The sequence below is a fragment of the Nipponia nippon genome, unplaced genomic scaffold, assembly GCF_047370975.1.
Source record: "Nipponia nippon isolate SJK-2023a ecotype South Korea unplaced genomic scaffold, ASM4737097v1 scaffold_23, whole genome shotgun sequence".
NCBI lineage: Eukaryota > Metazoa > Chordata > Aves > Pelecaniformes > Threskiornithidae > Nipponia > Nipponia nippon.
In genome coordinates this window covers 8,454,224-8,476,057 of record NW_028262340.1, presented here as the reverse complement: position 1 = coordinate 8,476,057, position 21,834 = coordinate 8,454,224, and the positions used below count along the sequence as shown (strand labels likewise).

Genomic DNA, 21,834 nt, shown 5'->3' with positions numbered 1-21,834 from the left:
CCCAAGCCCCTTTAGCTGAGGTTATTTTGCAAGCCCCTGTAACCAAAAGCCTCTGCACTGCACCAACGGCATTCGAGGCGTCCCTCTGCTGCCAGTCATCAAGATACAACCCAGCAGCTCAAACTCCAGCCCAAATTACATTTGTAATTTAAATGCAAATGAGGATTTAGTGAAAATGCAATGGAAAAGGGTGTTGGAGCCTGTAACTCCGCTCCTGCTTAATGAGACTCGATTTTAAAGACACTTCTGCTGTGTCGATTTGTTAAGTGTTTCGTGAGTTCCCAAAGAACGGGAAAACCATAAAGAGCATGGGGTGGATGTGAAAACTGGATTTCCAGCCTGGAGGTGATTTCTAGCAGGGGCATCGCTGCTCCAGCCCCACTCCAAGACCCCTCGCCATCATCCAGCGCCCTTGGAAAAATGAATCCAGGTACCGACTCCAGCGATTTCACAGCCCAGTTAAACCAGCAGGCAGTCCAGCTGAATAATGCAGCAACGTATGCCAGCACACAGGAGCTGCCACACACCTACAAGCTATTTCCAGGGACTGTCTTTGCAGTCTAATAACATATTTGCTACTGAAGAAAATGTTGGGGTTTTTTTGTTTGTTTTTTTTTTTAATCCACCAAATAATGAACCCTAATGTAACAGGCTTTATTCCTACACGTGTGATTAATTACAAAGCTGCCTGTTTCTTTGTCTGCACCACAGGTTTAGGCTGACTTTGTAATTGCATTATTATGCATATGGAAATGAGTAAATCTGGCTTTCCTGGTGAGGATGCGGGTGATATCTCCCACCACCCTTGCTCCGGAGCAGCCTGGGGTGGATTCAGGCTCTCAGCCCTGAAGAGACACTTCTTAACTTGCAATTCATCATTTAAAAAGAATAAAAAAATACTATGAATAATTACTAGGGCTTTTTTTTTTTTCACCATCTCCTTTCATAGTTACAAATTCTATTTTGTTCCCTGCGCAAGTGGGACTGGGAGGAACATGCAGAGCCCAGGGACCGGCCGTGGAGGGGTGGCTGGTGTCCCATGGGAGCACCGGGGCTCCTCCAGGCAGGGAAGGAGCCGAGCTCCCGTTCCCCAGCTCTGGAGGGATATCCTCAGCCAGGTGAGGAGTTTTCTCTATTTTTGGACTGTTAAAGGACATGAACCAGGACTTCAGCAGTTTTGGGAGGAGGCAGAGAGATCTACACATTGCTATTTCAAACCAATTCCCATCCCCAAGAGACACAACACGCTCCTGTACCATGAGCCACATCAGACCATTGTGCACCCCAGTTATACTGGGATATACCGGCCAGGTTCCTGGCCTTAATAACAAGACTCAGGGAGGTGAGACCACTCGGTGCAGTGACCAAACTCTCTCCTTCACTTGCAGACTCATCATTAAAGACCCGCACGACCCAACACGCTGCAGCAGGCTGCTTAATTAGCCAGCTCCCAAAGCCCAGGGAAAACCACACAGCCTTGCCAGCCGGCAACTTGGCAATAATCAAGATTGTTTCCTCTTTGAGGCAGGAAAAGGAAGACAAGAAATCAACTCAGTATCCCCCAAACCCTCTTGAAGACGCAATTCCCTCCCAGCAGATCCTGCAGGAGCATTGCACAGGTAGATTTTTTGCATCCAAAAAAGCAACATGTTAAAAAACAAGAAACACACCCCACCCCCCCCCGCCCGCCCATCGCTCAAACAACACACAAAGTGCTTTTATTCTGGAGACAAAAGAGACTTACAACACCAAGACTCATCCTCCACAGATGCTAAAAGCCCCAAATCCCATGTCCCCATCTTTTGTCTGTAAATTAAAAGCCTTTTACGCACTTCGAATAGCAGCAGATGGGGACCTGGAGTGCGGGATCTGAGCCGCCCACCAGGGACCCCCCTGCAATGAGAAAGGGTCTAGCTGTGCCAGCGGTGGAAAACCTCCACCATGCACCAAGGCCGGACCCTGGCACAGCCAGGAGTCCCCCCCAAACCCCACCACAGGATCCAAATTCCTCCTCCTCATCCCCAAAACACCACCACCTTGCTCCTCGGGCTGAACTGCCAGCACAAAAACCTCATTAATGAAACATTTCCCTTTCCTCAATTAAGCTGTTTTCCTTCGCCCACCCTCTCCACCTGTGTGGGGGCTCATCCTTCCCCCAATTTCCAGCAACTTCCCATTGAAGTGTCACTCTGGCTCCCAAGACAACGCAGGCTGATTCATCAGCTCCAAATATTTTAAAGCCTATTGTTCTTCCCCAGACTTGTTTTCCCCTCTTTCTTGAAAATACAACAGGCTCGCTACTTGTGAGGGGATGTTTTCCCCCTCCTGGAAGCAAGACCAGCCCCTTGAGGATGGGTGGATGGGAACAATCCCATCCCATTTGGAAATGATTGGGGTTTTGTCCCCAGCTGCAGGAGATGGAGGAAGGAATTGCATCAGCTCCTGGCAGGATCCAGCCCCGGTGGGACCACACAGGATGGTGCCACCAGCCCGGTCATGCTCGTGCTGCAAGAAATTGCCCAAACCTGAGGGCTGGAGGCAAAAACCTGCCCATGCTAAGGGGATGGGGAGCAACTGGGAGCACTGGGATTGGGGCTCCTGGCTTGCACTGCAAGGAAATTTGGGGAGGAGTGGAGGTTGGGCAGGACCAGCATGAACTGACCCCTCCTTAAGGGTGTCCCTGCCCTGGGGTTGGTGTTACACAGAAGGGACAAACCAGCCCTTGGCCAAGACACTGGGCAGGCGTTTGTTCTCAGACGTTATCAACCATGCTCGGGAAGCTGAGCCCGGCCACCGCGAGAGGCTCCCAGCTCACTGGCAGCTGAGGCGATATGGGATGACTGAGCAGGAGGCTTTTGGCAGCTGAGGAAACAAGGAAAAACCCACTCAGCAAAAGGGAGGAGGAATCCTCTCCATCCGCCCAGCCTTTTGGCACGTGCCTGAAGGTGCTGCACCCCGATGGGGACACCCCAGTTCAGAGGATGGAAGCTTCCTGGTGCAACCAGAGCCACTGGGCCAGGCTCCCTGGGGAAAAGCCTCCCCAGGTACCAGCTTGACCCCTTGCACCAGGTTTTCTTGGTTCAGTTTTGCATCACGAAACTCTTCCCTGTCCAATGGTGAGACTGAGAAGGAGGGATTGGGAAGAGCTGCCCTGAGCTGATGGTGAGAGAGAAGCTGGGAGCAGAGCTGCACCCACCGGGGACACCAGTCCCAGGGACCAGCAGTCGAAGGGGTGACAAAGAGGGGAGAGCCAAACCCCAGCCAGCCCCAAGTTTGCACCAGGGAGGTTGCAAAGCAAAACACTTTGCTGCCGACAGGGCAATCACCAGGATGCAGTGCCTCAGCCAGGCTGGTCAGGTCCCTTGGGTCCCTCTCTGTGCGTCCCCTTCCCCTCCATGCTGCCAGCAACGCCTCAGGGGGCTTCAGCCCTTACCAGGGCAAGTTTTGTCCTTCCTAAAATCATTTTCCATGGAGTTTTGAACAGGACATCACTTTTACTGAGTCCTTACCCTCTTTGGCAGGTGTCCACGTTATCCAGGAATTGCACCAAAACCCACACCTCAAGCTCCCCAAACCCAGCTTAACTGGCAATTTAAGCCATCTGTGTCCAGCCCCAACACAGCTGGGGCCGGAGCCGCCTCTTTCCACCCAGGCACCGGGAGCTGCGCAGAGCAAGAAGCTGCTCTTCCAACCTGAGCAGCCACCATGGCTTGTCAGCATCACCCTGATGCCGGAGGAGTCCCATGTCTCCCTTTATTAAGCATCTCTGCATTTCTTATTTATAAATAGGATGGTGAGGTTCAAAGCAAAGGGTGTGAAGATGCATGAAAAGCAGCCACTGAAGTGGGCCTTTGCAGAGCCTGGCACAGCTGTGTGCCTAACAGTGGCAACAATGGGCTGGGAAGAAGGGTGGTGGAGCAAGTCAGGGTGGGTTTTTCCCTGGAAGGGATGTAAAAATACCAGTGCTGGTTTGGGAAACAAGACACTAACATTGACCTTGTTGCTGGGAATCAGGCCTGAGACAACGAGCAATTTCCCTATCAGGTATCCATCATGTCTGATGGAGGAGCATCAAATGGAGGGCGATGGTCCCCAGGGAGCAGCATTAGCCACGATATTTGTGAGCACTTGCCCGTGGCTCAGCCTGCACTGATGGCAAATTTCGGGCTCCATCTTTGGCAATAAAACACTCTCCATGGGCCCACATCCCAGCTTCACACTTACATGGGAAAAAAACCCGAGTCCTTTGCAAGCCTGGCACCACAATCACCAAACACAAAACCAGTCTTTAGTGGTGGGGAAGGTGGGCATCCGCAGCACCCCTAGCCTTGTGCTGGACCCCCACCCGCTCTACACTGAGGCTATCCCTAATTGCAAAGTCAAAGCTCATCCTTCCCCAGCTGAAAAGACATGGGAGCAGTGGAGCCAAGAGGCTGCCGGCAGCCTGAGCTGCTCCCAGTACCCACCAACCACCTGCCCAAAGCCCATCCCCAGCCAGAGGCTCATTAAGGAACCTGCTCCCTCCCAAACTAATTAAGAGTGAACAGACACTGGGGGCTCTGGTCACACCAGGATGTGGAAATTTGTGCTGTCTGTGCCAGTCTCTGTGCCGGCACACACACACGCGTCCAGCTCCGATAGAGCTGCTGTGAGCACCCAGCCTGCAGCAGGGATGTGCCAAGACACCTTCCAGCCATGCCGGTAGGCTCAGCTGTGTCTCTGGAGGCCCAAATATGCCAGGAATAGGGGTCCCACGGGGACGGGGAGGGTCCCATGGGGACCATCCCCTCTCACTGTCCCACTTCTCCCAGTCCAGCGGTCCAGCAGTCCCCAGTGCCTTGTCCTGCTGCCATCCTGCGGCCGTCCCCCACAACTGCACACATGCACCCGCATATGGCACCGGACATGGCTGTGGCCAGGCGGAGACCACAGCAGCACCCAAGGGTGGCCCCGCACCCCTACAAAGCAGGCACCCATCTCGACCTGTCCCCAAGTGCCATGGCCACAGAGGACTGGCCCCACGCTGCGGCAGCCACACGGTGTCCTCAGTCTGTTCCCATCTCCCCTCTGAGCACTGGCTGAAGGATGCTGAGCCTCTGCTCAGCCCTGGGCTCCCCTCCCCGAGGCCACCTCAGTGCAGATGCCAAAGCTCAGCTGGCAGCACAGCTCCCGTGGCAGCTCAGGGACAGGAACACTGCAGGGCTTATGGTGAGAGGTGGCAGGAATGGACATGAGCAGCCCTGGCCCTACCATCCTTCAGACATCAGCCCAGAGCAGGCCCGTGCCCACGGGAGGGCTGCCAACCCCTCCAAACCACGGGAAGGTTTATCAAAACTCAGTTTATTCCAAATGTTAAAAGATTACAGTTTTTTTCCTCTCTTCCTCAATTAATCAACCAAAATACTTTACATTTTTCTTTTAAAAAAATTCAACCTATTTGAGCCATTGTACAAGCCCCAGCCCCCCACCCTGCACACACACCCCGCTTCCCCCTGTTGCTATAACTTAACATATAAAATTTAATCTTCGCAGACCCCCTTCTCAGTCCAGGTACCTGGAAGGCAGCACAGAAAGAGAAGATGGAGCAGGCCGGGCACAGGGAGCGAGATCAGTTGGACCGAGACCGGAGGCGATGGAGAGGAGCGAGTCCCATTGTTTCAAGTGATTTGATGCATAGCTGGGTTTTGGTTCTGTCTTCTCAGCGAGGCCCTAATGGCAAATGAAGCTCCTTCCTCAGCAAAGGGAAGAGAGAAAATTAAAATAATGAAGTCCCCACCTGTGGGATGGATTTTATTGGGTTTCCAAAGGCAATGGGAAAGAGCAACAGCAGCTGGGATTGCAAAAAAGCACCACTGGATGTGGCTGCTTCAGACAGGAGGGAGCAGGGGAACCTGCTCCCGGCCTCGCTGCCTGGAGGGTTTTGGCTCAGACCAATAAGTGGTGACAGACAGGAGGCAGAAGGCCCCTTTTCCAGCAGCCACAGCTCTGTATGTAGCATGGGCCGTGCATTGTCTAGTGACATTCCCCCTTGCAGCCTCCCAGCTGCCTGGCAGCATCTCCTCACCACAGCCACAAGTCTTGGGTGTGAGCGGAGAGGGGTCCCTGGGAGCATTTCTGCTGGACTGAGATCTCACCCAGAACAAGCCCAATGGGGTTTTGTGGGTTGCAGCAAACAAATCCAAGTCGGAGAGGTAAAAGATGTTTGGCTTAAGGGGATGAAGGAGCACCCAGAGATGGGGAACATGGGGACCTCAGAAAACCTGATACCCAAACTCTTGTGTAGTGGAGAACAAGGCCCTCAGCTTTGCTGGGCTAGGAAGTATTAAAAAAAAAAAAAAAAAAAAAAAAAAAACACCAAAAAAAACCACCAAAAAAACCACCACAAAACCAAGAAGTGGAAAACCCATCCAGCCACAGTGCTGAGATCAGTTTAGGATCAAGCCGACCCAGGGGAGCTGACAGAGCACCGGGCACCATGGGAAGACAGACACACACTTGCAGGGAGAAATCACGAGCATCCCTGAAGAGCCCTGCTCCAGCCACGCAAACACTGCTGGGGCCCAACTCTGAGAGCCTCCTGCCCTCCCCCACCGCCATCAGTGGGAGACCAGAGCTGGAAACCAGTTGCCCGACCCAGGCAGAAGGTGGGGGTGTGTGTGCGGGTCCCGAGATCCCGCAGGGCTTGGCTGCATGGCATCGCTTCATCAGCTCTGCTCCTTGTCCTTGACCAGCAGCACAGTGTGTTGCCCGCCGCTGGACACGGCCAGGACTGTGCGGTTCTCCAGCTGCTTGCCCGTCATCTCCATGGGGCTCCAGACATCGTCCTCCTCCCCTGTGCCCAGCTGGTAGTTGGTGCCCATACCCCAGGCAAACACTCGTCCTGCAATGGAGGTGATGCAAGTTTTGACTTCAAAGTGGCTGCATGATGGGGTGACAGGGAACCCAGCAGCCAAACCCAAGGGGACTTCACACCCGGGGAGGGGGATGAGCGATGGGTGCCAGAGACGCATGCAGGGGGAAGAGGAGCAGTGCTTGGCAACTCAAAGAGGAGTTTCATCACGCAGCCAAGGCAGTGTTTTGCCCAGTGTTTCCCACAGCCATGGGCTGCAGATACCACGCACAAGCACACACAGCACCAGAGCACAAAGGTCTTGCAGCAGCAGAGTTCAGGGTGCAGAGAAGGAACCAGAAGGCCAACGACCCTCTCCTGGTCAACACCCTGTTATGAACCTTGCTGCCAAGGGCCTGCAAAAAATATTTGAGCAGCTGCTGCCCAGTTGCCCCCAGGCTGGGGGCTCAGCAGGGGCTGCATCAGAGCCAGGACCTGGCTCCAGTACCAACCCAGCCAGCAGCATGCAATGAAGCTGCGCGGGGCCGGCTGGATCCAAGGGGGCCAGGCTAGGCAGAGCCCCAGAACAGATGGATGAGGGGTGGGAAGGATACACAGGGCGGCGTTCCCAAGCCCACAGAGGCCCCCGGCACTCACCGTCACTGCTGACAGCATAGCCAACTGATGCGCCGCATGCGACAGAAGAGATGCTGGGGAGCTCCGGGATGACCGTGGGTGTGCTCTTCTCCTCCGCCCCTGCCCCGAGGCCCAGCCGGCCGTACTCTGCCCTGCCCAGGCTGTAGGCTTTACCTGGGGCATGACACACAGGAGAGGTCACACAAGGGGGGCAGAAGCCCGCAGCAGGCCATAGCCACACCCTCTCCCCCAGCTCTGACTCCTGGAGGAGCATCACTCCTCCCTGCCACACCCTAGATCCCAACCAGGAGATGCAGGGTGGGATAGAGACCCTTGAGCTCTCCAAAATCCATAGGGTGGACGGGTGCCTGGACAGACTATTGAGCCTGTGAGAGCAGAGCTCACTCTGGGTTCCTGTCATGCTCCCTGCCCTTTGCTGCAAATTCACGCCACCCTTGTTGCCTTGAACACTGAGGACTCAGAGGGCTCCAGCATGTCACCCTCACCCCAACACCTCCCCAGCTAGGACAAGGGCCATGGGTGTTCCCCCTGTCCCACTTTGTGCAACTCCCCGCCTGCCCGTCATGCCAGCGCTCACCCTCCGAGTCGACGCACACTGTGTGGTGCTGCCCGCCAGAGAACCCGACCCAGGACTTGGTGGAGTTCTTGAAGCACGTCAGGTTCTGCGGGGAGAAGCAGGGCTCGGTGCCCTGGGTCCCTGCGGGGTGGGATGCAGAAACCCAGGCAGATCAGGTCTGCAGGCACGGACAGCCCAGGCCAGGCACTGGCACTGAGCCATCCACCCTGGGGCTCACCCCACCAGAGGCTAACACAGCCCCCCAAGCCCCAAAATCAAATTTCTGCTCAAGCCCACTGGCTGCAGGGGATGGGACCCAAACCCAGAGCTATGCAGGGTGATCCTGCACCCTAATTTCCAGCTCTGGTGTGTCTGGCAGGTGCTTGGTGTTCAGGATCTGGGGCACCCAGCAGCATCCCCCACCAGGCCAGGGCAGCATGGGACTGCGAGGTCCGCCCCCAGACCAAAGCAGGCAGGAGATCTGGAGGGACATAAGTGAAGCTCACCAAGCTGGTGGTAGTTGGAGAGGCCGAATCCATAGATGTGTCCCTCCTGCGTGACAGCAAAGGTGAAGTAAGCCCCGCAAAAGGCATCCTGGAAGCGCATTTTGCCTCTGTTGCCTTTGCCTCTGACAGGGACGCGCTGGGGGACCAGTAGGCGCTCTGGGGGCAGGAGACAAGGCATCATAGGAGATCTAGTGATTTACACCCTTTTCATCACCCCTTAGATCCAGCTCACCGAATCCAAGCAAGCGATTTACACACAAGCTCTTGAGCAGCAGGGAAAGAGACTGGATCTCTTTCCTCCTCTGCAAAGCGCAGAGCTGGGGCTGAAGAACGCAGCACCACACAGCCTCCAAGCACCAAAGCAACTCACGCAGCCCTTTCCTTCCTCCTCGGTTGGCAAAGAGCGCCGGCACTCTCCCCAGCTGGCCCTGCTCACCACAGCCGCATGTGAAGAGGTCACCGTCCACCGTCAGCATCACTAAGTGGTCATTCCCTGGGAGGAGATAGGGGAGATGAGTGAAGTAGGAGTCATGCCCCAGGAACCCAGCAAGACCCAGGGGCTGAGATCCCACATGTAAATCCCAGCTGTCCCAGCTTTCTAGAATTCAGTGGGGATACCTCGATGCCAGCTTCTGGCACAACTTAAAACACCAGGATCTCCCTCTTCCTGATCCCAGTTCCCCATCTGAAACTCCAAAGAACTTTCTCTGGGAAGATTTAGGGGAACAGGTCCCCCCCAAACCTCACCTGGGCGCTGGACAAGTTCCCCAGCTGCTCTGCTCAGCTTCCCCAAGTCTAGAAGAAGGCGAGTGCTTTGACCCCACGGGGTCATGGTAAGGGCACTCTTGTAAGGCATTTTACATTAGATTGGGTCAAATATTAACAATATTGTTGGGGCTAGAAGAGACACAAGGTCTGTTTCCTCAAGAGCCATAGGTGAGCAAGCACACCCTTGTACCTGGCTCGGAGGGAGGGAGGGAGGGAGGGAGGAAGAGGACAAGGACCTTCTAGACCTTCACCTCCTCCTGAGGGCTGCAACGGCCTTGTGTACCAGCCTGACCTGCATGCATCCCAGGACCTTGCTTACCTGAGACAATTTTAACAACGGGTGCGCTGAGCTGGAGCAGCACAGGAATGGAGCTCGTCTTCATGGGCTCCAGCAAGCCGATCACCCCGTTGTTATCCTGAGTGGAGAGACAGACACAAGGACATGAGTCACAGAAGCAGCAACCATCAGCAGAGCTTCCAGTGTCCGAGAAATCAACATACCCGGAAAGAGCCCCAGATGAAAACCCTGCCGTCCTCTGTCAGTGCAGCTGTGTGACTGTCCCCCGCAGAGACCTGCACCACCTTTTCCTGTAGCTCCACCAGCCCCGGCGTGGTCTCTGACCCTTCTGCTGAGGTGTCACGCCCAAGAGCACCTTCATCATTGCAGCCAAAGGTGTAGATCTGCAGACAGAGAGTAAGACGGTCAGGATGGGACCCAGAGGGGCAACAGGTTGAGTGTGATGCCAGGGGACAGAGACCCACCAGGCTGAATTATACCTCTGACCCCCTAAAATTTTGTGGTCCATGGCATAGAGACCACACTCATCCCTGGAACTGGAGCGAGCTACATATCTGGGCAGAGCAGGGTCCAATTCAGACCCCCTGCTCCAAGACACATGCCAGAGCTTGTGGGGAAGTGCAGCTCAGCCTCCCCACACCCGCTGGGTGCTGCCCCCTCCATGCTGCACTCACTTTTCCCGACTGGCTGAGGCACACCGTGTGCATCCCTCCAGCTTCCACCTGCACCATCATCTCCGGCAGCAGCACCAGGGCCGGCTTCTTCCTCTCCATCACATCCTCCCCCAGGCCCAGCTGGCCAACATCCCCCTGCCCCAGCGTCAGCACCAGGCCAGGCTGTGTGCGGTGGGACGGGTGGCAGACTGTGGGGCAGAAGGGAGATAAAAAACATATATAACATACAGGGGGAACAACCCTTTCATTAAAGCTGGTCCCTGGGAACAGGGAGGAAAAAATCCCAGGGATTTTTCTGACCTTTAATCTTCTTCCTTCCAGGAGACTCTTCTTCTGGCACCGGGCTCTTCTTCGCAGTGCGTTTCCCTGGCATAGTGCTTCGGATCTAAACACCAAAGACACCTTGTTAGGGGGTCACCCACGGGGCTTCGCTGGAGAGTCACAGTGTGGCTATCATTTGTTTGGGGTCTTTTTCTCCCTGCCTCCCCCGCTTCAAAAAAATCACCGTGGATCTCCTGGGAGAGCGGTGACTGAATGAGGATTTGACCACTGATCTCCGCTCCCACGTTGGAAAAAGGTAGGGGCTGTCTCGCCTGTTTTAACTACTCTCACACAAACATGAACCCCTCTCCACCCTTCGGGTCAAGGCAGCCCGGGGAAAGATGCCAGGCAAGGCAAGGGAGGGCTCCGGCCTGGGGCCTCCACCAACGCTGAGGCCCGCGTATTCCGCCCCCCACGCAGGAACATGGCCCCGCGGGGGGAGCCGGAGGAAGGAGCACCCTGCGAGTTCCCCACCCCGCCTCTCGCGGACGAAGCCGTGCCTCCATGCGGCGTGTCCAGGCCCCATGAACAGCGTGGGCCGGCACCCCCGCCCCAGCGGCCCCCGCCCCTTCCCGCCGTTTGAATTCCCCGCGCCGCCCCCCGCCCCACGTGGGGCCGCGCAGGCCCACGGCCCGGCTCGGCCTTCCCCTCCGCCGGCTGCCGCTCGCCATAGCTGCCGGACGCACCGAGGGCGGGCCGGGGCTCGGCGGGACCCCCCCTCCCTCCCTCCCTCTCCCCGTCCCCCTCCCTCCTCGCCCGCCGTCCCTGGGGCCGCGCCGCGCTCCCACCTCCGCTCCGCCGCCGGCCGGCCCGCTGCCGCCCTCCCTCAGCGCGCATGCGCGGGGACAGCGCCCGCAGCTCGGCGGTCACAGCGCCCTCTGCCGGCCGGCGGCTGCGCGACCCGCCCAGCGCCCCCCCCCCCCGGCGGCAGCGCGGGCAGGGCGGTACAGCGCGGGCAGGGCGGTACAGCGCGGGCAGGGCAGCGCGGGCTGCTGCCTCCCTGGAGGGCCCTGCGGCTCTGCGCAGGCTTCCGCGGGGACTCCCGGTCAGTAAGTGCCCCGGTTACCGCGTAAATAACTTGTCCTGGCGTCCTAGCTCTAAAACGCAGCGACCCCTACAGTCTGCGTAGCTGCACGTTCAGTAGTAAGGGGATAGATCTGCAGCAAAAAATAAGGTATTTAACCCAAGGAAAGACTATTTGCATGATGGTAACGAAGCAAGAGAAAGAGTATTAACAAAATCCAGCAGATCCCCACTCTGAAGTCTGGTAGCCAGGGCCATAGCAGAGATGCCATCTGACAGAGGTTGTGCTTGAGCTATTTGATGGAAAATACGAAATTATTTAAATTATTTATGCCCTATTCGATTTGTTTGGATTCGTTTGTATAAAAGCAACAAGTTCAGTAACAAATGCATTCCTTGCGATGCTAGGAGGTAGTCTGAAGCCCATCAATTCTGGGTAGTTAACTGAAAGAGCAAGTTGATTTAGACTGTGAATCTTTTGTAGAAAGCATCTACAGTAGCATTTTGAACCATTTCAAGTGTAGCAGAGATGTTGGTGATGGTCTTCTCCAGCTCCGGAATGCCTAATTGTGGAAATAACGATTGCATGAGTTGATGAGAAGTAGTTGACCTTTCTACCAGGGGATTAAAAGCATCTTTAAGACATAAAAAGGCTTTAGTAGAGGTTCCTGCCTTTTGAAGAGCAACTTAGTTTTATTAAGCACGTTTGACCCAATCGGACTGTTCGAAAGGGTCAAACGTTCGGACAGCAGCTTTCCCAGCTGTGGTCAGTACTCAACCATTACTTTGTCAACCGTAATGTGTGGAATTGGGACCGGATGGGATCAATTTATAGTATTTTTGGCAATTTGTGCCAAACATTCCAAGTAAGGTTCCAGGGTTCTGTTTATTTGAAAACGGTGTCATTTGTCAAGACAGATTCATCCTTACAACTGGACTCCTTAGTCGTAAGGACTCCTCAGAGTCCAGTTATTGGAGTTTTAGAACTTTCTGGTCCTCACAATTATTACAATTCCGTTATCTTAAGATAAAGCCGAAAGCTTTACCTGTTTGGCTTCCCATGGGGGTTTGCTGAATGTTTAGGGCACATAGTGCCGACCACAGGGTTTGTCCCTGTTGTGGTCCTCCATTCTCATCTCTATTTGTTATAGACCACTCCACCTTTCCATCATCCCACTGCCTTAAGTGGAAAACCCACTTTTATTCTTGAAGTGGGAACCAGACTGTGTTTCTTGTGGTAATGCCAAGATAGCAAACCAACAGTCCATGCCTTCAACAGTGAGTCCTGTCACATCTAATGAGATGAATCTTTTCTATTCCACTGATTAGTTCTACTCCAGTTAATATGTAAATCCACCCCTCCTATGTTCTAGACCAAACACCTACATAATCTATTTCACATTTCATTGCCCCTTTTTAAACAGAAATCAGTTCCCAGTTCTGTACTCAGCACTACTTCGGCCAACAGCCCAGCCTTGCCAAGTACCTTGCTTATAAGCAGATGCTGTTCCTGTGTGCCCATGCCACTCCTATAGCCAGTGGCCCAGGGGATCAGACAACCCTTCCGGGAGGGACACAACCCTGGCACGCACGCGCTAGATCCGAACTCTTCTGCGACACACATCCATTACCTGACCCTTTCTCTTTGGGTTTCAGGGGGCAAGGGCCGAGATATACAGCCAACTGCTGGAGGGTGGCAGTAGGTAACACATTCATCTCCTTGCGTTTCAACCCTTTATTTAAGCATAACCACCACTGAAGCTGCTGATGCCATTGGCATCATTCCCTTTTTGCAGGCAAGTGGACTTACTCCTCCACAGCAGGGGACCAGGGGTACAGACTAACTGTTCTGGGTTCAGCCCTTAGCAGCAGATACAAAAGTAAATCTGATCCAAAACCACACTGAAGATACTGCTTGCTCCTAATCCAGCCTGAACAGTTATTAACATGAGTTTGAAGTGGGTTTCTGCACCTTCCACCATCACACTCTGGGGAGACACATGAATAGCACACAGGAATCCCACGTCTGACTCCAAGTGAGAGACACCAACAGGAAAATCTGGGATTTCCTTCACATTCTGAGACTAACCGAGCAATCACTCACAAAGAAATGCACACCAAGCAAAAAACAGTAAGTTTATTTAGTTCTCTACTGCAGCTAGATACAGGTTTACAAATCAATACTTTTAAGGCCTTATTTCAGGTACAATGTATGCACAAATTACTGCTCTCACCCATGACCTATGAGTTCACCCCTCCAGTATCAGCGCCCCCAGGAATGTCCTCACCACGCATTGGGTCAAATCACTTCTTCATGCTGGCAGCTATCATCAAGGGTGGCCCCAATGATAGGTGGGGCTGCTGGTCCACAGGCCAGCTGACAGCAAGTCCAAGTCCATGCAGAGAGCATGTGGCTTCTTTTTCTTATTCCTTTCTTACACCCCAGGCTCCTGCCCTTTGAGAGCACCCCAAAGGTAGCTCCTTACCACCAAATGCAGGCATCTTCTCCTGCTTCCAGCCGTTCTGGTCTCTGTAGCTACATTTTTATTACACACACTGCGTGAACTGAACCTTAGCTATCACCTCTATTTGTAATTATTCAGGCTGGTACTCTCAATATACTTACCCTCTCCCACTAGCTACACGGATTCTTTTCTGTTGTTACTGTGTCATCACAAGTGTCTGCAACAATTAAGAAAAAAAATAAATAAGAACGCTTACTGCTTGGCAAGAAGCACATAACTGATTAGTTACGGGATGATCAGGCAAAGTCCAGCCACATGTTCCCAGTCCTAACCAAGTGTGACACATGCTTACCACGTGCCTTCCCCCAGTACAATCCCAATGCTCTGCAACCCACACTAACAATACTTTCTTCTTCACAGGGGGTAGAATGTCTGCTCGGAGTGATTAACATGAAAGAATGGGTGATTACAGGGGTATAAGCCAGGGGCTTCATGACTTTCCACTAATTTTGTTTCTGCTCTTTCCCCAGTTTCCATACCACACAAATAAGGCCTCAAGCTAATCAAACAAATATCGTTCACCTCCACCTCACCCAAGGATTTTTTTTTTTTACCCCTCTTTAAGAAGATTAAGGAATCAGCCTCTTTCCCCCGTCCATCCAAAATCCAACAAAATCTTAGAAGCTAGGGAACGCCTAAGCTTTCACTGTTAAACAACATCTATGAAGTCTGCATTGGTATTCAATTACTTTAAGCCGACCCGATTCAGTTTCTGTAAGCCACTTAGAAATAGCTCAAGCTTATTTAAGGTATAAACTATTAAGAGAACCCTGTAACTACGCACAGCCAACAATATTACATTATTAGTGCAATATTACTCACCTTCCAATTCAGTGCTCCACTCACTTCAAACTTTTCAAGTTTACAACTGGAAAAAATAAAGGTATCTTAAGTAACTGCTCAGGAGTTTCCCCTTCTCTTTCTCCCCCCCCAAGCCGTGCAGACTGGCACGTCTCCCCATACGCCCCCCCCCCCGCAGCCATTTTGAGTGTCAGAGCTGTTTCCTGCATGGTTTATCTCCTCCGTCACCGCCCATGGGCTCAGAGAAGCAGTAGGAATATGCAGGCTGCGGACTCGAGGCCCGGCTTGTTCTCCAACGTCGTGGAAAGGGACTGTACGTCACGGGCCCGAAGGCCTACGCTCCCATGCGCCACACGGACAGAGCCGAGAGAGAGCGACTTCTCCGGATATCCACGTTGGACTAGCGTTTTAAAACGCTGTAGCCACCTTCACCCCCAACCCCACACGCCTCCCGGCTCTCCCCTGCTCCCGAGTCACACACAGCTCACAGACGTGAGCCCACGACCGGTATACTCACGTCGGGAGCGAGCTGGACGAGGCTGGGCCGGCGTCAGCACAGCCTTAGGAAAGAGAAGGAGAAGGCGATGAGGAGCGGCTGAGGACAGCGCGGCCCCAGGGCGTCCCCTCAGGAGCGCTAAGCACCCAGCGAAGGCCGCTCACGGCCTCTTATCAGCAGGGAAACAGGGACGCAGCGTCCCTACAGCTGGCCGAAGGCAGCGTGGCCCTTCGCAGCCGTAGCGGCCCCACGGCAGACGGCAGGGAAGGGGGAGCAGGGGAATGCCGCGGCCCCGCCGCCAGGGACGTACGTACCTACCTAAGCCGCCGCCGCTCCGCGCGAGGAAAGAGACCGAGAGCTCCCACGCAGCGGTATTTATAGAGCGGGCGGGGGCGGGGCTACGGGCGCATGCGCATGAGCGCCGAGCAAGGGCGGGGCCACGGCCCACGCGCGGTGGCGGAGGCGGCGGTTGGCGTGTGCGCGACGGGAAGGCGGGAATGGTGGCACCGCCGTACTGCGCTGGAGACGGCAGAGATCGGCCCCCAACCCCTCCCCTGGCCGAGGCATTTAAAACACAACCACGAAAGCAGTTTAAAAAAATCCTAAAATACTTTTATTCAATAATTAAAATCTGTTGATGAGGAGACTGATATACAATGCAATGATTTAGTCTACAGGCGTACTGTACAGGGGGAAGCTGTGAGGGAAGACACCCCCCCCACCACCATCTCCTACGGGCAGGCCATAGCCATGGGGGGCCGGCAGCCCGGGGGACCGGCCCTGGCCCGGGTGTTGGCACCGCGGAGGGATCAGCAGCACAGCCGGACCCACCCCGAGCAACAAAAGAGACAGGTTTATGAACAAGGCAAGTCCTTCTCTCCATTCCCACACCCTCCTCATCCTGCCATACTCCCTTCTTCACATTAAGTGGCATCTCACACATGGGTTAGGTTTTGTGCATGATACAGCAGTGGCCAATACCAGATTTTTTAAAAAAAAAAACAAAACCACATTCAGGAAGAACCAATATGAGATTATTCTCAGAAGAGAAAGACTATCTTTAAGGTCACTTTTTAAACCTCTTCTTCCCCTCCCTTCCACCCACACAGTGAAATTATCAAGTTTCCAGTAGGTTTAGCTGTAAAAATGAGAAAAGGCAAGTTTCACCCTGATTTGGGAGAGTAAAAAAAACATCTGAGAGGAAGCCATAATATAAAGAATTGACTACTCTCACAGCTTCCCCAAATTAAAACGATTTAAAAAGGCAACAGTCATTTCCTGGTTCTGTAATTTGTTAAACAAGCCTAGATATCTCAAGACAAGATCTGTTAACATCACAGCAAGTGTGAGAGAGTGGGGAGGGAATGTTTTACACTTTTTTTTTTTTTTACAAAAAGATGCAGCATATGTTAATATCTATACAATTCCCTTCCAGGACAACAAACCGTTGGTCAGTAGTGATTCAGGACATTAAGGACATGACAGAGACACAAGCAAAACCAAAAAATTACGTCAGTTGTCTGCCAGGTCAGCATCTGCGCCAGGTTCTCTGTACACAGCTAATATACACACGTGCTTCCTAGCACATCCACTCACCATTCCTCAGCTTTCCAACACTAGAGCTGCTTTTTTTTTTCCCCCCCACCTCTTGGTAAGGAGGAGGAAATGAAGGAGTTGCATCCCCAAAAGGAGTACGTACAGCTGAGAACTGGGCCTGTCCGGGCTGAGGAAGGGAGCTGGGGAATGAACCGTTCATTCACATGTGCATGGTCTCCTGGCAGAGATGCTGGCGCCAGAGCAGAGGCATATTGCTGAGCCACACGAGGTATAGTGTTCAGTTCCAGCCTGATGGCACTCGAGACGCGTTTGTTCCAGTGAAATGCTACATTCAGACAGGATTCCCCTTCCCTGGCCGAAAGCCCTTTTCTGGATATGTTTTGAAGGCAAATCTTGGAAGAGCCAAGGCTCCACCCTCGCTGTATTGCCTACAAGAGGGATGCAGAGAACTTCCAGTCCTCTCAGGTCTCTTGCTCCCTTTCTTGGAAGATTATGGTCGATGGTACCTAAAAGCCAAGTGAAAAATCCAAATGTCATCCTTGGAACTCAAGTTAAATGGTTACTGAGGCACTAAAGATGGCCAAAAAGAGTAAACTGAATTATCTCTAAACTCTCAGCCCTCAGTGAAGCTGTGAACATCAAACGATTTCACCTCTGCCTTAGAAAGCTCATGTGCTCTGTGCTCATCTTAGCCACACAGTGCAACTGTTGGCGGGGGGAAAGAATCACTTGGGCCATGATCCATAGGTTACTTCATAGATAATATCCGAGCTAACTACCAAGGTGTTTTGTGGCTGTGGCTTCTGCTGCACGTGTCTCTAGCCCCAGAAAAGCACACTCCAGCTGCAAGGTCACACTGGTTTCAGATACACCTCAAACCAGCCACTGGTCACTTCGAGTTTCCAGAATCAAAGCTCCAGTTTAAGGAAGAACAACCCATTTCATACCTGCTACTCCTCCAGTCACCCAACACCACCAAGGCAGAAAGGGACATTAAATCTCCAACTGCTGTACAGGTCATTTTTCTAAGGTTTTAATGTTTTGCCTCTCGGCAGTACCCCTGCAGCACAGCTCTTCCAACACGACTGAAACTCTAAGCGAGTAATGTGTTCTCACTCACCTCGTGAACTGCTTGCTGTCCTCGTGGACTTCCATTTCACAGCTCTTAAACTCATTCAGCTCCTTCCGGATGGCAGCCTACGCAAAGAGGGAGAGACCTTTTTTATCTCCTGCTAAGGCATACATATATTACCCTCTCTCCCATCTCAAGTGAGCTCAGACATGGCAAGAAGGTGCTGTATCTCCAACACCCCTGCTCAGGGCTGATCTGTACCACCTTTCAGTGGTGAAGAGTTAAGAGCAGTTTTGATACACAGGGCTGAGTCCCACAGCTCTTTTGGTAAAGGAAGGAGCTCAAGACTGCAGCAGGCGCCCCAGCTTTCACAGTCCATTCACACTAGGCTGAGTTTAATCTGCCCCACCTCCTGCACACTGTGGGCTGGGCAGTCCCCACAAGTGGCTGGGGAAGACAAGAACAGATCACTTCCCTACCAGCTTCTTGCCTAGGCCTGCCTCAGTCTGCAAGGAACTGCACCAATGCCCTGCACCTTGCATCCTCTGGTACAACTCAGAAGCTGAGGCAGAGGCCATGCTGGCATGGAGACCATGCCCGCTTAGACTCCACGTCACTGTGGAGGGGGCAGGAAGCAGTGCTGGGTACAGCACCTGTGGGCGAAGGGACACTGGTGGTGCTTGGTGGGGTGGTGGAGGGAAAGATGCAGAGGTGAAGCAAAAGGAACAGAGCAAGTCTCCTTGGCTCATGCCCTTTTGCGTGGGACATCGTGATCTAGCTTCCCTCCCCACACCGGGGGACAGAGCACTCCCTGTTACCTTGTCAGCTGGTGTTAGCTTTGTCCATGGCTTATCTGCTCGCCTGTCATAGTCTTGAGCATCTGTTACTTCCACATATTCGTTAAACCTCAGGATCTTCCTGGCCTGCAGCTCTGCCACTGTAGGCCTTTGGCTAAGCTGAACACCAGCAAGAACAAAAAAAGTTTGTGCCTTGTCCACAGAAGCAGTTTCAGGACTAAGCATCCCAAGCAAAACTAGAACCAGTTCCCTCACTGGGCCTGAATGACAGATACTACTAGGTCCTGCTCACAGCCTGCAAGGGAACAAAGCCTTGCAGGAGGGCCAACCCTCTTACAGACAGTGTAATCTCATTTGGATCATGAGGCCAAGTTAGGGCACAACCAAGGCCACACTGCCAAGGAGAAGGAAGACACTGAGGGGTTTGGGAACAGCCGTTACAAAAGGTGAACCCTGCGTGACACCCCTAAACCAAGCAAGCCCATTCCCCACTTCAGCAACGGCAGCACTCACATTCCATACCCACAGGCCCTTGGGAAATTTTTCCCAGCCATGAGTAACAACCACAAGTAACTGACATAAAAGCAGCTGTTGATCTGCTCAGCTTCCCCCACACTGCTGTTACTTTAGAAATGAATTTTGGGGAGCCTGGTGTGAAAGTTGTGGCCACTGAAGTACTGTGTTAAAACAGCCAGGCCAGCACCAGCAAACCTTTCAAGTGCCAGGTGCCAAATTTAGTTCTCATCTAGCTTGTTATGCTTGATGTCAGCTCAGATCTATCACTGACAAGTGTGGCTGCAGTGCCAATGGCTCACTGTTGGTGACAGTCCATATTCCAAAGTCACTGCAGTCAGAGGGCACTGGGGACACTTACACAATAGCCCCGTGACTTCACCCACAGCAAGGTACCTATGATATGCTCATAGCCACCACCATCCCCAACAGCTCTGCCAGATGGCAATCACAGCACGGAGGCCAGCAGTACCTTTCTGGTGAGCCTGCGTTTGATCTCTCGCTTCTCAGCTTGACGGTCAGCTTCATTTTTCGCTGCCAAGGGAAAAAAGAAATTTTTCCTGTAAGCATCACAGGCTTTGGAAAGTGCTTTCTGGACTTGAACAAAGGAGAGTATCGAGCTATATCAGATTATCTACATATCTGAAAGCTCACTGTGGTGTGTCTGCACTTATGACAGGCAGAGAGCGCAGTCCAACTTGACACCCTTACTCACCAAGCACCCCCCTGCCTGACAGTGGCAATATGGGCCTTTACACAGCCCGACTGAGTCATTCTCTCCAGCCTTCTGTATGTTAAAGATTAATGGCCATATTGTCAAAATACATCCAAGCCACTTTGCAGATTACTCCTCCCCGAAGCTATTATACTAATAGTTTAAAGAGAATAACAGCACAGATAAATATTTTAAATGGAAACTTCCTGAACTGACATTTCCCTTTCCTCAAGTTGTTTATTTAAAACTTTTGCAGAGCAAGGTATGGCCAAGAGAAACACTACTGACTGAGCAACGAACTGCTGCTTTTTGGATCATGCAATACAATGCTATAATGTCTGGACCACAAATAAAAGTCCAGCCCAAACACGAACACCTTTAACAGTCCTTGCTGTATAACACCAGAGCCTTAACCAGTTCACATACCTTCCCCTGAGGTGTCAGGCAGGGGACAGGTAGCCTTTCTATAATATGATGCTTTGAATTGTATTGCTTGGTACCACTGCTAAGGTCTGATTTTATCCAGAGACGGTTTCCAACTGTAACAAAGTACTGGGAAAAATTAGTGGAACTGCTTTACTACAGTGATATAACCAAAGCACAGTCCCCTATCACTACATTTCAAGCAGATTCCAGGAACACCTGGTCTAAGATGTTAAAGGCAAACTTATTTTATTACTTAGGACCACTAGAGAAGCATTACTCACGTTGAAGTATGTTCCTCTGCTCCAGTTCTTCTGCTGTTGGTCTCTGACTCAGTCGCCTAAAGAAAAGTGTTGACAAGTGTGTAATGTTTTATCTGGTCATTCATCAGTATGGGATGAAGAACGCAACTGCTTGGTTTCAGTGCACTGGAAAGCCTCCTTGACACCCCTCATTCACCAGTGGAGATCACTGCTGCCCAGTTTTGCACTCTCCTCTGCTCAAACAGCTGTTCACCCACAGGCACCGGTTTGGAAAGCGCTACAGCCTCTCAAAAGCTCAGAGACAACTTCACAGGGAACTCAAGGAATTGGCAGAGCCTGGACTATCAGCAGCCCCAGCTTAATCCACCACCTAATGCATCAGCACTCCATCTGTCCTCGTCTTTAGCTATGCCCACAGCTCAGTCATAACACCCTCCCCTCCATTCTTCGTACCTGATCAGCGTCGTCCCAATCTGGTGCCGAATTTCATTCCACTCCTCCTTGCTCTTCCGAGGGAAGACAATCTTCTCCTCCTGCGGCATGGTTGTGTTCCCCAGCTTTATAGCTAGCGTGTCTTTCCTCTTCACTTTGTTAGCCAGTGTGCCTGTGGGGAGGAAGAGCAATGGGATGCGACTGAAGACTGCAGTGCCTGAGCACAGAGATATGAGCCATGTGCCCCTGGCAGTTGTGCTCTCCCCTGGAGCTTGCTTTCCAAGCTCTACACTACAGCTCCAGAGCTAGCCAGAGCTAGTCATTACAGCAACAGCCAGCATTTCTGCTTGATGCCTACACGCTCACCTAATGCTATCCCACCTGAAGGGGTGGGACAGCACAAGCTGTTGCAGGAGCCATCTGCAACTGGAGGGGGTGCATCTCAGCAGATGAGCATACAGGTTTGGCTGTAGAGCCTTTGAAAAAGTGAGGAAGAGGACATGTGGTACATCATGAAACCAAGAACCAGCTGCTTTGAAGCACTGTGTGAACTAGCTCTTTGATCCAGATCTCAATACAGCCAGGCACGAGTTCAGCAGAGGAAAAAA

At 52.7% G+C, this 21,834-nt stretch overlaps 2 protein-coding genes and 1 non-coding gene across 17 annotated transcripts in view; all 3 read right to left on the bottom strand.

Annotated features, from left to right (window-relative positions):
• Positions 1 to 6,324: 6,324 nt before the first annotated feature.
• RCC1 (regulator of chromosome condensation 1) lies at positions 6,325 to 15,514 on the bottom strand. 3 transcript variants are annotated; one of them, XM_087760624.1, is made up of 13 exons: positions 15,476 to 15,512; positions 14,980 to 15,025; positions 14,259 to 14,314; positions 11,676 to 11,766; positions 10,589 to 10,673; positions 10,289 to 10,476; positions 9,818 to 9,997; positions 9,636 to 9,732; positions 8,919 to 9,041; positions 8,549 to 8,704; positions 8,064 to 8,183; positions 7,487 to 7,639; positions 6,325 to 6,880 (listed from the first exon to the last, which is right to left on the bottom strand). In XM_087760624.1, exons 5-13 carry the CDS (start codon positions 10,659 to 10,661, stop codon positions 6,705 to 6,707), a joined length of 1,266 nt encoding a protein of 421 aa, XP_087616750.1. In that variant the 5' UTR covers positions 10,662 to 10,673; positions 11,676 to 11,766; positions 14,259 to 14,314; positions 14,980 to 15,025; positions 15,476 to 15,512; the 3' UTR covers positions 6,325 to 6,704. The 3 variants fall into 3 exon arrangements, with proteins under 3 accessions (XP_087616750.1, XP_087616749.1, XP_087616751.1); XM_087760623.1 differs by lacking the exon at positions 11,676 to 11,766 and having other exon boundaries at positions 15,476 to 15,514; XM_087760625.1 differs by lacking the exons at positions 11,676 to 11,766; positions 14,259 to 14,314; positions 14,980 to 15,025; positions 15,476 to 15,512 and adding an exon at positions 11,398 to 11,454.
• Positions 13,750 to 21,834, bottom strand: part of PHACTR4 (phosphatase and actin regulator 4) — an 80,046-nt gene continuing 71,961 nt past the window's right edge. For 10 of the 13 annotated variants that reach the window (XM_087760619.1, XM_087760609.1, XM_087760612.1 and 7 more), the window contains 9 exons: positions 21,248 to 21,398; positions 20,816 to 20,871; positions 19,866 to 19,927; positions 18,902 to 19,039; positions 18,132 to 18,208; positions 15,769 to 17,517; positions 15,476 to 15,518; positions 14,980 to 15,025; positions 13,750 to 14,314 (listed from right to left, as the gene is read on the bottom strand). In XM_087760619.1, coding sequence (XP_087616745.1) covers positions 17,502 to 17,517; positions 18,132 to 18,208; positions 18,902 to 19,039; positions 19,866 to 19,927; positions 20,816 to 20,871; positions 21,248 to 21,398 — 500 coding nt within the window. In that variant the 3' untranslated portion in view covers positions 13,750 to 14,314; positions 14,980 to 15,025; positions 15,476 to 15,518; positions 15,769 to 17,501. The remainder of the gene's footprint in view (positions 14,315 to 14,979; positions 15,026 to 15,475; positions 15,519 to 15,768; positions 17,518 to 18,131; positions 18,209 to 18,901; positions 19,040 to 19,865; positions 19,928 to 20,815; positions 20,872 to 21,247; positions 21,399 to 21,834) is intronic. The other 3 variants (XM_087760610.1, XM_087760608.1, XM_087760607.1) reach the window with 3 other exon arrangements.
• LOC148055404 (small nucleolar RNA SNORA73 family) lies at positions 15,153 to 15,357 on the bottom strand. Its single transcript, XR_015705573.1, has one exon. It is a non-coding gene; the product is annotated as a small nucleolar RNA SNORA73 family (small nucleolar RNA).